This window comes from Pseudophryne corroboree, chromosome 6 (assembly GCF_028390025.1).
Source record: "Pseudophryne corroboree isolate aPseCor3 chromosome 6, aPseCor3.hap2, whole genome shotgun sequence".
Lineage (NCBI taxonomy): Eukaryota > Metazoa > Chordata > Amphibia > Anura > Myobatrachidae > Pseudophryne > Pseudophryne corroboree.
The window spans coordinates 478,767,766-478,785,735 of NC_086449.1; the positions used below are offsets into that span (position 1 = coordinate 478,767,766).

A 17,970-nucleotide genomic window follows, 5' to 3' on the forward strand; every position below is an offset into this window, starting at 1 on the left:
CCCCTTTTTACACATAGCGGCAGACAGCGTGCACTTTTTACACATAGCGGCAGACAGCATCCCCTTTTTACACATAGCGGCAGACAGCGTGCACTTTTTACACATAGCGGCAGACAGCGTGCCCTTGTTACACATAGCGGCAGACAGCGTGCCCTTGTTACACATAGCGGCAGACAGCGTGCCCTTGTTACACATAGCGGCAGACAGCGTGCCCTTGTTACACATAGCGGCAGACAGCGTGCCCTTGTTACACATAGCGGCAGACAGCGTGCCCTTGTTACACATAGCGGCAGACAGCGTGCCCTTGTTACACATATCAGCAGACAGCGTGCACTTTTTACACATAGCGGCAGACAGCGTGCCCTTGTTACACATAGCGGCAGACAGCGTGCCCTTGTTACACATAGCGGCAGACAGCGTGCCCTTGTTACACATAGCGGCAGACAGCGTGCCCTTGTTACGCATAGCGGCAGACAGCGTGCCCTTGTTACGCATAGCGGCAGACAGCGTGCCCTTGTTACGCATAGCGGCAGACAGTGTGCCCTTGTTACACATAGCGGCAGACAGCGTACACTTTTTACACATAATGGCAGATAGCGTGCCCTTGTTAAACATAGCGGCAGACAGCGCACACTTTTTACACATAACGGTAGACAACGTCCCCCTTTTTACACATTATGGCAGACAGCGTGCACTTTTTACACATAACGGCAGACAGCGTCCCCTTTTTACACATTACGGCAGACAGTGTCCCCCTTTTACACATTACGGCAGGCAGATTCCCCCTTTTTACACATTGCGGCAGGCAGATTCCCCCTTTTTACACATTGCGGCAGGCAGATTCCCCATTTTTACACATTGCGGCAGGCAGATTCCCCCTTTTTACACATTGCAGCAGGCAGATTCCCCCTTTTTACACATTGCGGCAGGCAGATTCCCCATTTTTACACATTGCGGCAGCCAGTCCCAAGAAAGACAGAAAGAAAGACAGAAAGACAGAAAGAAAGAAAGACAGAAAGACAGAAAGAAAGAAAGAAAGAAAGAAAGAAAGAAAGAAAGACAGAAAGACAGAAAGACAGAAAGAAAGAAAGAAAGAAAGAAAGAAAGAAAGAAAGAAAGAAAGAAAGACAGAAAGAAAGACAGAAAGACAGAAAGAAGAATTACACTTACCCTCTCCGCTGGCTCAGGCTCCTCGGTGCAGCTTCTGACGATTCCCGGGCAGGAGAGAAGGAGGAGGAGGGAGGTGGAGGAGGGAGCCTATAGACAGCCTATAGTGAAGCAGAGGGGCAGCAGCAACAGCACCTCAACCAGTAACAAAGCGCTGCTGCGGCTCCCTCCTCCACCTCCCTCCTCCTCCTTCCCCCGTACCGCTGCTCCTCTCCTCTCTGGGCGGCTGTGCGCTGCGGGCAGCGGTTGCCCGCAGCGCACAGCGGCATGTAATGAGTCAGTTTGACTCATTACATGCTTTGGGCCCCTGGACAGAGGCGGGCCCCAGTGCAACGCACTGGTTGCACTGGCGGTAGTTCCGCCTCTGCCCCATGGTAGAGACCCTTATACACATTACGCCACAGTAGAACCCTTTATACACATTATGCCAGGTAGACCCCTCCACCTCATTCCCTCACCCCCCCCCCCCCCACCAGAGCAGCTGCTTACCTTCGTTGTGCCCAGCAGTAGCCATGGAACGATGTGTGTGTGTGTGTGTGTGTGTGTGTGTGTGTGTGTGTGTGTAAATTATATTATTATTATTAATTTTTTGTTTATTTTATATATTTTTGGTTTCTTTTTTCTGTTACAAGGAGTGTACATGGACTACATACAGGTCTCGCCTGCACTTCAGAAATGTAAGCGCACTTATTACAGTCACCCTATGCATGGAGGCAGTTTCTGTAGAAATGACCAATCATAGCCACTGGAATCAAATCGAAAGTTTTAGACACAGTAATATAGAGTCAGAGAATGTCCGTAATTGTATGGTCCCAGTCTGCTGTGGGAGAAAGAAGAGGCTGGCAGCTCAGTACGTACATAGGGGAAGATGTATTAAGCCGTGATAAAGCGGTGATAAGTGGAAGGTGATAATGCACCAGCCAATCATTACGGGTTTGAAAAAGGACAGTTAAGGGGATACACACGGAGAGATCTGTTCTTAAATTCTAAGCAATCTGACTAGATTGCTTAGAAATTAAGCACAGATCTCTCCATGTGTATGCCCATAGCAATAGCAATGCGCGGTGAGTCGCTATCGCTGACTCTAGATTTGGCATGCATGCATGCCAAATCTAGTAGATCGCTCACTTCACTGCTTTGTGAAGTAAGCGCCCCCCCCCCCTCAATCCCCCCTCACTCAGCACACATCGCGCTGTGTGCTGCTGAGCGGGGGGGGGATGTGTGCTGAGCAGTCACTGACAGATCGCTTAGCACACATCTCCCCCTGTGTGTACGGGGCTTTAGGAGCATTGCTGCTGCATTACCTACCACTTATCACTTCTCCAAACTTAATACATCTGCCCCTCTCAATTCTAAGCCCTGCTGCTCTGGATGCTAACTTATAATACTAGAAATACTTTGTGTTTTTGCTGGGAACAACGGTTACACTCAAGGGAATCTACTGCATACAGTAGATGTTCTTTTGGTGTAATTAACGTAAAATATATTAGCAATATAATTATATATTGATTGTATAATTAATCAGAATTATTAATGATTGGAAAGGTATGTTTGAAGTATAAAGTTTATTACTCATTTGTATGCTGATTATCTAAATACACATATTTTGGTTTAGTTTTTTATAAGAATATTCAGTTTTTATTGTGATACATTTTAATAACACTATTTCCTCCTATAGTAGGGATGATGCATGAACAAGGTAGAAGTTTCCTTCTTTTCTTTTCTTTTTTGTAGCCTTGTACCATTTTAACAAAAATCAAGTATAAACCTTTTCATTATACGGTATATATTCTACTAGTATTTTTAACCAATACATATTATTATGTGCGCCTTGAAACTACATCAATAGGTGATTCTGCATAGCTAATACATTAATATTCAAATTATAAGGTGCACATCTAAGTTGCTTTAAGATGCTATGTGAAGTAGCTTTTGTCAGCAATTATTTTTGAACATATTCAATGTGGTAAATAGCATATACTGCATCTTCTATAACACAGAAAGCATACATTAACATGATAACTAGGCACAATCCTTTTAGTCATTTTCCCCCTCACTGAATTTTTTATGCTTTTGTGATCTTAATAAGAAAACAAAGCAACCAGCAACATCATAACACCGAAATGCTTTAGAAAACTGTTCAGGTACAACAAAACAGAAACTTAAAAGGACTATGCAATTTGTTACAGAAACCCCCTCACCCCCTCCACAAAAGTGCATTGTAATGAAAATAGATGACTCTGATTTCCAGTAGCTGTACTATTTCAGCAGAAGGAACTTAAAAGGATTCCACAGTGATCATTAAACGCAGTTAGCAGCAAATCACATTAAACATTAACCTTTCCAAAAAGGTGCAATATCAATAGGAAATTATGTTAATTGAAATAATAATAATAATAATAATAATAATAATAATAATAATAATAAATCACATACTTGTTAAAATATCAAGAATAGATTAAATAAACCCCCAAAACTCATATTTAGCACTACCTTTTCTCTTTTAACAATTGGCTACAATTTTATTTCACAAAGGTCTGCCACCATGTATCTAATGAATTCCCTCATGTGGGAATGTGTTTGATAAATATTCAAACCCGAAATTGGGTTAATTATGCAAACCCAGCAGCTTTTGGGATATGTAGTTAGGGAAATGCTTCTTCTTTCTGTACATAACAGCCATAAATCCGCACATCACGCTTACCTGACCCCTTAATGTCACACTGTGATTTATATAGTACAATGTAATCTGAATGGGTATGCAGTTGTTAGGTCAACCACCACTATTGGTCGACATGCATTAGGTCAACATGGCTCACAAGTCAACATGACAAAGGTCAACACAGAAAAAGAGCGACATGAGTTTTTCACTCTTTTCTTTTTTTTTTACTTTCCCATACTTTGTGATCCACGTAGACTACGATTGGGAATAGTAATTGCGAGCCACGTGAGGGGACATGGTGCACTAACTGGAGTTTCCGCTGATTTTACGGCGTAAACAACCCAAAAAAAGAAAAACCCGCAGGTCGACCCTTTTCTGTGTCAACATTTGTTGGAGTTGAACTACTGCATGTCAACCAAAAGTTGTCGACCTAGTGACTATCGACCTAGACAGGGTCGACCCCCAATGATCCACACCCATCTGAATGCTACATTCACAGAAATAACAAAAAAAATATATATATACTGTATGTATATATATATATATATATATATATATATATATATATATGTAATACTAATTAGTAGGTTTCTTAATTTTTATTTCGAAAATGGTCCGTCAATATATAGGGCCTAAATCAGACCTGATCGCAGCAGCAAAATTGTTCTCTAATCGGCATAGCCATGTGCACTGCAGAGGGGGGGGGGGGGGGGGGGGAGCAGAGAAATTTAGATTTGCGTGGGTTATTTTGTTTCGGTGCGGGGTAAATACTGACTGCAAATTAGATTTCAGTTTAAACACACCCCACCCAAAGCTAACTCTCTCTGCACATGTTATATCTGCCCCACCTGCAATGCACATGGTTTTGCCCATTAGAGATCAATTTTGGTGCTGAAATCAGGTCTGAATTAGGCCCATAATCATTAGGTAAGTCAGCCCCTGCAGGTCTACTAAATATATACTAAATATAAGGATGAGTGCTTCCAATAGAGATAACAGGTTTTCTTAACTATAATTTAATACATATGGGCATATTCAATTAGCTGCAGGCCTTATCATGAACTTTTTGCAGTGCCCAGAGCTACACAATTGCAGCCCGCAGGCTGCACGTACCGCAACTCTCTGCTCACACCCTGCTAAGGTGCAAATGGACATCTGTGGTAACCAGGACTTTATGCCCCTACCACTGCGAGCGTGTTATACCATACCACTGGGCACTTAACACGAAACATATTTTCTAATGTGCTTTAACCATGGGAGGAAATGGGCTTAAAATTTAATAGGTTTGGAAATTAAAGCTTTAGGCCATCCTCCCACGGTAAGCTCCATGGCTAATTGAATATCCCCCACAGTTAATATAATTCCAAACATTTACTGTAATATTTAATAACCAATATAGATGCTAAATATGAGCACATTACACAAGTTAAATGTTATGAAGAAACATTACTTTTTCATTTCAGAACGTATTCCCCTCTCACTCCCATGATATTCCTTAACTGCCCTGAATGAGAGAAAAGCCTAGAACAAGCACAATTTTATGCACTCCTACCCTATTATAGCTATAAAAAAAATGCAGAGGGAGCATAAAAATATAGGCTAGGAGACCCTTTGATGTTGTATGCCGTCACTACCCAAGACAGGTTGTGTTTTCGCCACTGGGAAGCTGTTTGGAGTTTAACTCCTATAGAAATGCATTGCATAAAAGAATTGTCCCACCTGTGCAGCCCCTGCACTACTTTACTTTAATAGGGATATCATTGTAAAGAAAAAAGAAAGGTGGGGAGGAGTAGCCAACCACATTTTAAAGGGAGTTTGTGTAATTGTGACCCTGAAATCTGAAACTTCTCAGGATGCTTTCCAGTAGAAGCTGCCATTAAGCATGTGCTTGAATTTTTATCTTTCAATTTTAAAGTAAGAAGTTACACTGTAACAGCTGTTAAAAATCCACAGCTGGAAACATTTGGAGCATGAAAGAGACCAATACGTATTATACAGCATATACAGACTTACATGTATTTCCAGTTGAAAAATACTAATAAGTTATTTTATTCAGGCATCAGAATGTACCAATCGAAAACTGCATCAATTGAAGTCTGCAGTAATTATTGAGAAACTTTGGTGCACAAAATGTAGAATACAATAACTTAAGTGGACACATTTAAGAAGAGTTAAAAGGAAGATTATTTCAGTATAAAGCTATCCTCCTGCACTTAACAATCAGACCGCTTGGTACGGTTTCCTCCAATGAACAAACAGCTTACAGTATAGCAAGTTATGTAGTGATATTTCATCTACCCCCTACCATGTCATTATGCAGTTTTTTTAGCCAATGTAATAACATTTTCAAATCCCACACACAACAGGTGTGGTGGACAAGTCCTTTAACAAGGAGTTTGGCTAATATATATAAAAAAAAAGCTATTTATAAAACAGGAATGATGACTTCTAGACAGACACAGAGTTCCTTAACAATGCCCCAAATATTTCTGTCATCAGTATGCAGGTGGCTGATATAAAGTCTCCTAAACCTCTGTGCTTGATTGGTAGTACCCACTAGCTTTCCCAAAGACCTTTACTTTAGTCCCTATTATCATAAAATTAAGTTCATTTGGTTTTAATTCATATAGTTGCATATACTGTACCATAAAGATTTTCCTAATAGAACATTGATAGAATATCTACCAAGATTTGAGATCATAACCCTGTTTGAGCACTAGATTATCGCCTTCCAATAAGAAACACAGGTGCAGATGTATAAAGCCCGGGGAAGTGATAAAGCAGTGATAAAGAAGTGATAAGTGGAAGGTGATAACGCACCAACCAATCAGCTCCTAAATGTAATTTTTCAAACCCATAATGATTGGCTGGTGCATTATGACCTTGCACTTATCACTTCTTTATCACTTCTCCAAGGATGAATACATCTGCCCCAAAGGTCAAAATGTTTAAGCCTTAAAAAGTGATAAAGTGGAGACTGATAAAGACAATTAGTTTCCTAACTGTCATGTTACAGGATGTGTTTGAAAAATGAAAGGAGCTGATTAGTTGGTGCTTGATCAATCTTTATCAGTCTCCACTTTATCACTTTTTAAGGCTTAATACATTTGGGTCAAATTCTGTTAGGACTCTGGTCCTGCTGTGAATTGAATATTTTAGGCATAAAATTATTCTCGTCTTGGGTTCAATTTGTTGTTATTCCTACAAAGCCCCACAGTCTTCCCTCTTCTCATATTGTGATTCAAAGTGACAGCTGGAGAAAGCTCTATGCTACCTCACCTCCTGATGCGAACTGTGACTCATTAAATTCAGACCATGATTATAGCTAAAACAGGAAAATTAAATTGAATGTGGGAGAAATTGCACGATAATGCCTCTTACTGTAAATAATTCTATACCCTCCTGTCATTATGCATCTATTAGAGAAGTGCTTCTCATGCTTGTACTTCAAGGCACCATCAAGTCTACCCATGCTGGACACAGGTGAATTAATAAGTACCTCAGTCATTTTGATAAAACTATGCTGTGATCAAACCTGGATACCCTTAAAACCTTGACTGTAAGAGTGCCTTGAGGGCAGAGTTTAAGAAGCACTGAACTAGATGTAAATAGCACAACTGACATGGACATGAAAAATGTTATTATGACTTTTACAAAATACTAATTTTACCTTTATTTTACTGGATAGTAAATAAATGCAGTTTTGTGTCTTTCATGTACTTTATCATTATGTTGAAATATTTACACAAAAGGGGTCTCTTTCATATTTCATTTTAGAGCATAACATGGAAAGAAAGGAGGTTATCAGAGGTTTTTCTAATTTATTATTAGGGTTTATTTGCAGTCCCTTCCTTTTCATGTAATATCACTGCCCCACACACTCTGGTATTCGAAATGCAAACTTCCACCAATTTACAAAACTACAGTAACCGCTGCTTACCACAGTTCTAGATAAAATAATAACTGTCTGAAGACGTCATTTTAAGCTGTGAAAAGTACTAGAGAATGTAAATACAAAATAATAATTGTCTTCCTACTTATACCCTCTTGTTCCCAGCTGTTTACTTCCTCCCACTTCCGCCTCTAAGATTTTGTTCATGCTGCTCCCTACCTCTAGAAAGCTCACCCTCTCCTTATCAGACTCTCCTGTTTTCTACACATCTTCAAATGGGTTTCAAGACCCACGTCAAAGCCTTTCAGCTCTCATCCTAACCCATTTCTCCATGCTTCTTGCTCACTGTCTCTCCCCTCTGTGTCACCACTGTCTGCCTGTCCCTTCGCTTTACACTGTAAGCTCTCATGAGCAGAGCCCTCTTCCCTCATGTGCTTTTCCTTCCCTTACTTATTCCATCATCTCTTCCCCAATTCCTTCAATGGCACCTAAATCTTGGGTTCTACTGTACTGCTGCGTATTTGAGTATTATGACTGCTGACACAGCAGTGTTTATAAACCATGTGCATTTCCTGATACAATCTGTAGTGTAAGACACTTTTTTTTCATATTGTTTCTGTACTTTTTAAAGCTCTGCAGACCCCTTGTAACTCCATATAAAGAATAATAATAATTACCGTTTTATGTTAAAAGAGATAGAAGATTTCCATTTGAGAAGTTTGCATTTCTAACAGTTTGTCTCAGTCACAGTTGGTCCGTGCAGAAGTCAAAATTAACTACTGTATTATAATTATGTTCATTTCAGCAAAAATGAAGTGGAATGAAGTGAACTGAAGTGAATCTACCATGACCTGCATTTCAGCCAAAAAAAAAAGGATCAGGCACCAATCATCTCCCCCACAGTAAATACAACAAAAATTTTGCAACGACCCTGCTTACCTGTGCACACCGCACAGCAGCCCAGGTTGAAGCCATGTTCAATCCTGGTCACTACCAGGGTTGAAATATAGTGTCGTTCACATGCAATAACCCGGATATTTTTGGAAATGTGAAAGGGGTGTCAGTCAGTCCTGGTCGGGACAAAAGCTTTGTCAGTAATACTAATTACAGTACAAGGAACTTTGTGATCACCCAACTGTACCCATCGCAGGGGCAAAAGCAGGATTTGAAGGGGGTTTATAGAGGGACGTAGACAGAGAGATGCACACAAAATACAGTTTAGATTTTGGATTTTCTTTGTGTGTATGTACACACACACACACACACACACACACACACACACACACACACTTACAGAACGCCTCAACAAAGGGATTTGTATACCAAACCTCCTATACCAGACATATCCCCTGAATTTAAAACACACATTTTTCAACACCACAATAAAAGTGTGCAGATCTAATTAGCTGTAATGGTTTTAAACTGACAATTACAACTACATATGTGTGTTCTTATATACTATTGATGCAATCACACCAAAAAGCCACTCGTTGTGCCAGGCTTGCACAGATTGTATGTTTCATTTACATGTGAGTCTTGGTTGCAGTGCAATGCTATAAAACGGCTTCGCAAGACTGCACTGAATAATTTGATTTACAGATGTAGCCACATACATCTAGCCTCTATATGCCACGCAGCAGGAGATGTACGGAGAAGGTGAACTGACGGGTCCCGTGCAACTTCGTTAGCTCTTGTGTCATTTTTTTTCCAAAATTGTGCATTAGTTGTAATATGATCGACTACGGCACACCAGGAGACGCTGCTGATTAATTTGAGAATGAGATGCGACACTTGTATATATCTATGTGTGACAGAGACTGCATATGAGGCAATACAAAGCTTGGCATGGAAAAAAAACACATCGTAGCACTTCGGATGCAGATTCATAGCTCAGTCGCACACAGATATACAAGTGTTGAATCGCATTACGACTTAGATGCAATTTCGGCAAAGAAAATGCAAACAAGACTCCAGATGCTAGCAGAGTCACACAGGACAAGGCTTGCTAAGAGTGGCTGTTTAGCGTGACTGCAGCAAAGATGTATGAGGACGCATCTGTACACAGGGCCAGATTAAAAGAAGGGGGACAGCGGCGGTCATTCCTGTGGCCTCCACACAGTGCTATTTTAACTGAAGGAGTGTTCACCCAGTGGCTCAAATGTACAAGCAGTATAGCGGGACAGTGCGTTAAATCACACACACACACAATGAGCCGGCCGCATCTGCTGCTCACGGATGTTCCTCCAGGTGTGTGTGTGTGTGTGTGTGTGTGTGTGTGTGTGTCTGTCACGGTGGGGAGCTCAGGAGTTTTTGATAGCAAGCATAGTAGTGGGGGCCTTAAACCGGCCCTGTCTTTATGACACTTGCACATCTGTGTCAGAATGAGTTTGGATCTGTATACGAAGCACAGATGTTACACTGTTCATCAGTTTTCGCTGTTGCAACGTACATATGCATCCCGGGTGCGATTATTCGCGTCCGCATGCGGCACATTTGCAGGTGCATGGATACCATGTGAATATCCGAAGCCATAGGTAAGCTGAACAGTGTCATATCTGTAAAATGATGCAGTGGCTTTGTTTCATGCCAATTTCCATTGTACTTCATCTATGTACATATTTAAACAGACTCCTGTGCTGTTAAAGACACAGTGTGGGTCTCCGGTACAGTGGTGTTTTGCTGCATCTGCAGTGTGAATAAGATGAAATTTAATGAAAATTTGTAACTCTACACTTCTTGGAGCGGCTCACTCGCGCCGCATCGCATATTGAGGACATATCTGCAGCTTCACATAGTTAAAATGACTAGGTTTCCTATGCAGAAGCAGACCGCTCGATGTGTTAGCTGTCTAGCTGTGGAGAATAAGGTTGTGAGTTCTATTGCTGGTATAACAATCCTGATAAATGTGCATTTTAAATAGAGGATTAAACTGAAGATGCCTGCCTTCCTCACCCCAAATACATCATTAGAACATTAGCTTCTCATAGAGATGGAGTAATGGAGTCAGGGAATTCTCAATCTCAGAAAAAAAAATTTGATCCATCAGGAAGTGGTGGTTTCTGTGTTCTCAGAACAAACACACGCGCATCACTGAAAACTCAGAGGATGACTACTGTACCATTAGCCAGAAACATAGCTACTGTAGTTTAGCTTTGCACTTTTCCTTATCATCCTATTCCAAAATGTCTTGTTTATATAAATGTACATTATTATAATAAAAAAAATGTCTGTAATATTTATAAGTCCAAACTTCATAAATTTCAAATAAAAATACAGGTGTGTCCTCATACATCTTGCCTCATTACACCATGTAGCGGGAGATGCCTGGCATGGGTGAGCTGACATGGCCCATGCAACGCGTTGACTAGTTTTTTTTTTTGCCGTAAATTCAGTAGGCAAATAGGACACACAAACAGGTTATGTTGATTAAAATGATATGTGGCATGCCTATATTCTGTGCGCGGCCGCACCTGCAGAGGCAGAACTCTGGGAGGCAACAGAGTCAACTGCCGCCGGGCTCCTGCTTTCAAGGGGGGCACTTCTCCGGTTCTGTGTGTTCAGCGACATTAATCAATTAAGTTAATTGACAGCAGCCGGTATCTCTTCTGTAGCCGACTTCCCCACTAGTCACTACACCTTACAAATCACACCCTCTTTATTAGAGATACACTGGAAGCAGACACCTTACTGATGAAGCTATTTGCTCCTATAAAGGAAGCATAAGAATTCTAACTATATGAAGTTATTTCTCTGACAATTACAAGTAACTTCATATAGTTAGAATTCTCATACTTCCTATGCAAGAGCAAATATCTCCGTCAGTTAGGTGCATGCTTCCAGTGTAATAGGTTGTGGGTTCTAATCCTGGATATGACACTTGCAAATTAATTGTCAGAGAAATAATCAGCATTGTGAGTGACTGAGCAGATCTATGTAGTGTGTGTCTGGACCCCTACATAGATCTGCCCAGTTGCAATGGTTTTGTAGTAGCTTCATATAGTTAGAATCCGCAGGCTTGCTATGCAGGAGCAAATATATATATATATACGGGGGGGGGGGGGGGGGGGGTCGACAATATTTTTCTTGCCTCCGGGCAACTGGGACAAACTTACGCCACTGCGCACCTGTATATGTGTATGAAATGGTATGGTACAGTTTTCTAGGAATACACTCTAGCGAAGCATTTCGTATGCAGATACAGGCACGTCGCATGCAGAATGTAGGCATGCCGCATATCATTTTAATCTGCTTAAACTAGTTGTGTTACGCATCCTATTTGCATCATTTTGCGATAGAAGGGCTGTTTAACGTGCAGGGAGGCTACATGTATCTGGACACATCTGTATGTTATCTCAATAAAAATTCCAATAGAGGTGTTCTACTAAATATACTTACTTTTGATTATGGTGTCATCCCTGCTCCCCATCATAGCACTATCTTCTAAATCTGTCTGCACACTTTTATTATTGAACGACTGATTGGCATCTTCCATTTCCATATTTTCTTTTTCACATTTTTCTAGAATGACAGAGCAATAACATGAAAGATATGGACAACAAATGATAAACAGCACTGACAGCATATGCTCTGAGGGTGCACCTCATACTTTCAGTGTGGTCTAGATTTCTTTACAATGCCTAAGGTTTAAAGGGGGGTACTCACGGGAGAGATGTGTGCTGAGCGATCTTAACACAGACCGCTCAGCACACATCTCTCACCCCGCTCAGCACAGCGCGATGTGCTGAGCGAGGGGGAAAGCCGACGGGGGGCCGCTCACTTCACACAACGGTGAAGTGAGCGACCCGCTAGATTGAGCCTGCATGCAGCTCAATCTAGCATCGGCGATAGCGATGCGCGGGGCCGCGCATCGCTATCGCTGGAGGGCATACACACGGCAGATCCGTGCTTAAAATCTAAGCAATCTAGCAAGATTGCTTAGATTTTAAGCACGGATCTCTCCGTGTGTACCCCCCTTAAGTTTTGTGATTCATTACGTAGAAACATAGAATTTGATGGCAGATAAGAACCACGTAGCCCATCTAGTCTGCCCCCTTTTTTTACTATATTTTTATCTCATACCTTATTTGATCTTTATATCTTTGTAAGGATATCCTTATGCCTATCCCATGCATGTTTAAATTACTCTACTGTCTTAGCCTCTATCACTTCTGATGGGAGGCTATTCCATTATATTAAGTACATAATGGATTTATCTCTATGTATCACACAGCAATCCTATTGTGTTGATTCTGAGTAAATGTTTCTCAAACCATTTATCCAATTTGAACAGCAATATCTGCTCATCAACATAATCACCCAGATTGTTTTCTATTGTTAATGTACCAGAAAAAAACAACACAAATGTTTATAAGAAATAACAATAGTTTATATTTTAGCTGTTTTATGTGAAAATGTAAGTTATTGATTTTCAACTTTTGCTTGTACAATATTCCATTTGCAGAAAAGAGAAAATCTCAAATTGCACAAAGAACCCAATGTGCACCCACTACAGAGTATCAAAGGACTAGTGTCAGATGACAGATGTTTTTGCCATGACCCAGTGTTTGATGAACCGTAAAGCTTTATTTCAGATGCTGTACCAAGTTGTCTGTACAATTTAAGTTGGAGATTTACCATAGCAGCGAAGTTCCCTTCTATAGGCCTATACAAACATATATGATAACAATACAACATTTTGTGCAACAAGAATAAAATGTTTAAATAACTGTAGCAAATTCACATCATGGGAAAATAATTCAACCAGTACTTCAAAAGGTCATACAGATGAGTCCGTCCTCATCTAGCCTCCGTACGTAATGATTTGCAGCACATGGAACGCATGAGAGCCGCCAGGTACTGTTTTTGCAGTGTGTCTTTTCCCCCCAAAAAATGCATCTTATTCTCATCGCTATCAAGGAAAACACTTGAACGTAGCATTTTGTATGGAGATACAGCTACCATTAACCCACAGAATACAGTCAAGCCTCATATAATTTTAATCAGTTTGGCTGCTTGTGTGTCTATTTCGCATATCGATGATAATAATAATGCATTTTCAGGGAAAAGGTGTTCGTACACTTGCTCAGGACTATTCGTGACTAGATGGGCAGCTTACCGTGACTGCAGAAACGATGAGAGAGGACACATCTGTATCAGTCTAAGCTGGTGGATAACCTGGGATAGCTCTTAGATGTTTGGGACATTTGGCAGTTATGTCTTGACAAAAGCCGGTGTGCAACCGAAATGGGTTGACAAGAAAGATTGTGAAGAGACATTTTTTCTTTTACTTCAGAGGTATGTTACATTAAACTTAAGCTCCTCCATTTTGGAATACCTGTCGCACCGAAACTTTCATTTTTTGCTGTACTAAATTTGACCATTTTTTATACTTGCTTTATGTAAGCTTTTGATATTATTGTATCCCTGTTGTATGGGTACTCCTCTTTGGAATACAGTGAATGTTTTACTACCTTCCTGATTCATCTGGAGTGCACTTTATACATAAAAAGGAGAAGTTTCACTAAGAACTTTCATGTGGACTGACATGTTAAACTTTTGTGTTTGTGGCATTATACATATTACAGTGAGTGGGGTATACTTGTTAATCCCTTAAATAATCCTGTATGTTAAAGATACCATAATGTGCTTGATCTATCCCAGCACTAACATTGAGTGGGATACCCCATCAATTACTGGGGTCCATACACACAAGGGGGTGACTACCTATGGTGATATTGGGGACACGTCCTGTTAAAGAATCTCTGATGTGCATGATACCACTTGAGTGCGAGTGTGAGTACGCCTTGTTCAACAGTTTCGGGTGGATTTTGCGCCTTGGTTTATACCTATAGACTGTTCTACACAGCTGTTTTGTCTTGTGTTTTTCCTTGCATATGAAATGGTGTATAAAAAAAAAAGCATTGTGAGAGACATAAGAAGAAAACAACAAGGATTGTGAACAACAGTGATTCCCTAAAGAAGGGAAGTATTGTATTAATTACAAAAACTTTTTTCTTCCATCTATTTATGTTGTTAGTAGAACTGTGACTCAGACTCGGCTCAAAAATGTCTAAAATGAATATTGAGGAAGCATTCTGGCTACTTTATGCACAGTGATAATTAGCAAGTTATGTGCTCATACACAAAGGTAATAAAAGCAATACTTACTGAAAGAATAGACAAAACCTTACAAATGGTTTCCCACATTCATAGCATTTGAAATGTGCACACAATGGGGGTCATTCCGAGTTGATCGTAGCTGTGCTAAATTTAGCACAGCTACGATCATTCACACTGGGGGGATGCCCAGCACAGGGCTAGTCCGCCCCGCATGTCAGTGCCGCAGCCCCCCTCCCCCCCCCCCCCCCCCGAAGAAGTGCAAAGACATCGCACAGCGTCGATGCCTTTGCACTTTAGGAGTAGCTCCCGACCAGCGCAGCTTTATCGTGCGACGTCACGCAGCCGCCGCAGCCTGCCCCCCCCAATGGTCCGACCACGCCTGCGTTGGACGGACCGCGCCCCCTCCACCGTCCAGCCCCCTCTCGCCCAGCGACCGCCTGTGCCTCAGAGGCGATCGCTAGGCAACGATGGCTGCCATGCGCCGGCGCACTGTGGCGCCGGTGCATGCTCAGTTCTGACCCGATCGCTGCGCTGCGATAAACTGCAGCGAGCGATCGGGTCGGAATGACTCCCAATGTGCTAAATAACACTTCTCAAAGCTTATTCACAGCAGTCATTCAGAGTGATAAAAGCAGGTCACACTAGTCCGAACTAGTGTTCCTCTAGATAGAACTTCCTTGTATGCTTTAACACACATTTAGTAGAAGAATTATTAAAGGCCCATTTTGATTATAGCATCTATATTTTAGTTTTTGACATAATGATTTGCAATCACCTCAGTTTACTAAAAGCAAACTGCCATGTAAAATAATAAGAATTTACTTACCGATAATTCTATTTCTCATAGTCCGTAGTGGATGCTGGGGACTCCGTAAGGACCATGGGGAATAGCGGCTCCGCAGGAGACTGGGCACATCTAAAGAAAGCTTTAGGACTATCTGGTGTGCACTGGCTCCTCCCCCTATGACCCTCCTCCAAGCCTCAGTTAGGATACTGTGCCCGGACGAGCGTACACAATAAGGAAGGATTTTGAATCCCGGGTAAGACTCATACCAGCCACACCAATCACACCGTATAACCTGTGATCTGAACCCAGTTAACAGCATGATAACAGAGGAGCTTCTGAAAGATGGCTCACAACAATAATAACCCGATTTTTGTAACAATAACTATGTACAAGTATTGCAGACAATCCGCACTTGGGATGGGCGCCCAGCATCCACTACGGACTATGAGAAATAGAATTATCGGTAAGTAAATTCTTATTTTCTCTAACGTCCTAAGTGGATGCTGGGGACTCCGTAAGGACCATGGGGATTATACCAAAGCTCCCAAACGGGCGGGAGAGTGCGGATGACTCTGCAGCACCAAATGAGAGAACTCCAGGTCCCCCTCAGCCAGGATATCAATTTTGTAGAATTTTACAAACGTATTTGCTCCTGACCAAGTAGCTGCTCGGCAAAGTTGTAAAGCCGAGACCCCTCGGGCAGCCGCCCAAGATGAGCCCACCTTCCTTGTGGAGTGGGCATTTACAGATTTTTGGCTGTGGCAGGCCTGCCACAGAATGTGCAAGCTGAATTGTACTACAAATCCAACGAGCAATAGTCTGCTTAGAAGCAGGAGCACCCAGCTTGTTGGGTGCACACAGGATAAACAGCGAGTCAGATTTCCTGACTCCAGCCGTCCTGGAAACATATATTTTCAGGGCACTGACAACGTCTAGCAACTTGGAGGCCTCCAAGTCCCTAGTAGCCGCAGGCACCACCAATAGGTTGGTTCAGGTGAGACGCTGAAACCACCTTGGGGAGAAACGGAGGACGAGTCCTCAATTCCGCCCTGTCCGAATGGAAAATCAGATAAGGGCTTTTTCAGGATAAAGCCGCCAATTCTGACACGCGCCTGGCCCAGGCCAGGGCCAACAGCATGACCACTTTCCATGTGAGATATTTTAACTCCACAGATTTAAGTGGTTCAAACCAATGTGACTTTTGGAACCCAAAACTACATTGAGATCCCAAAGTGCCACTGGAGGCACAAAAGGAGGCTGTATATGCAGTACCCCTTTTACAAACGTCTGAACTTCAGGGACTGAAGCTAGTTCTTTTTGGAAGAAAATTGACAGGGCCGAAATTTGAACCTTAATGGACCCCAATTTCAGGCCCATAGACACTCCTGTTTGCAGGAAATGTAGGAATCGACCCAGTTGAATTTCCTCCGTCGGGCCTTACTGGCCTCGCACCACGCAACATATTTTCGCCAATTGCGGTGATAATGTTTTTGCGGTTACATCCTTCCTGGCTTTGATCAGGATAGGGATGACTTTATCCGGAATGCCTTTTTTCCTTCAGGATCCGGCGTTCAACCGCCATGCCGTCAAACGCAGCCGCGGTAAGTCTTGGAACAGACAGGGTCCTTGCTGGAGCAGGTCCCTTCTTAGAGGTAGAGGCCACGGATCCTCCGTGAGCATCTCTTGAAGTTCCGGTTACCAAGTCCTTCTTGGCCAATCCGGAACCACGAATATAGTGCTTACTCCTCTCCATCTTATCAATCTCAGTACCTTGGGTATGAGAGGCAGAGGAGGGAACACATACCCTGACTGGTACACCCACGGTGTTACCAGAGCGTCTACAGCTTATTGCCTGAGGGTCCCTGGACCTGGCGCAATACCTGTCGAGTTTTTAATCATGTGGAAGACTTCTGGGTGAAGTCCCCACTCTCCCGGGTGGAGATCGTGCTGAGGAAGTCTGCTTCCCAGTTGTCCACTCCCGGAATGAATACTGCTGACAGTGCTATCACATGATTTTCCGCCCAGCGAAGAATCCTTGCAGCTTCTGCCATTGCCCTCCTGCTTCTTGTGCCGCCCTGTCTGTTTACGTGGGTGACTGCCGTGATGTTGTCCGACTGGATCAACACCGGCTGACCTTGAAGCAGAGGTCTTGCTAAGCTTAGAGCATTGTAAATGTCCCTTAGCTTCAGGATATTTATGTGAAGTGATGTCTCCAGGCTTGACCATAAGCCCTGGATATTCCTTCCCTGTGTGACTGCTCCCCAGCCTCGCAGGCTGGCATCCGTGGTCACCAGGACCCAGTCCTGAATGCCTAATCTGCGGCCCTCTAGAAGATGAGCACTC

The 17,970-nt window shown here is 42.3% G+C and overlaps 1 protein-coding gene across 13 annotated transcripts in view; it reads right to left on the minus strand.

Annotated features, from left to right (window-relative positions):
• The window catches only part of MDFIC (MyoD family inhibitor domain containing), a 236,090-nt gene that overhangs the window by 67,869 nt on the left and 150,251 nt on the right, over positions 1-17,970 (minus strand). For all 13 annotated transcript variants that reach the window (XR_010179438.1, XM_063927244.1, XM_063927247.1 and 10 more), the window contains one exon: positions 12,117-12,239. Coding sequence is in view for 12 of the 13 variants with exons in the window: in XM_063927244.1 (XP_063783314.1) it covers positions 12,117-12,239 (123 nt within the window). In the remaining variant the exon portion in view is untranslated. The remainder of the gene's footprint in view (positions 1-12,116; positions 12,240-17,970) is intronic.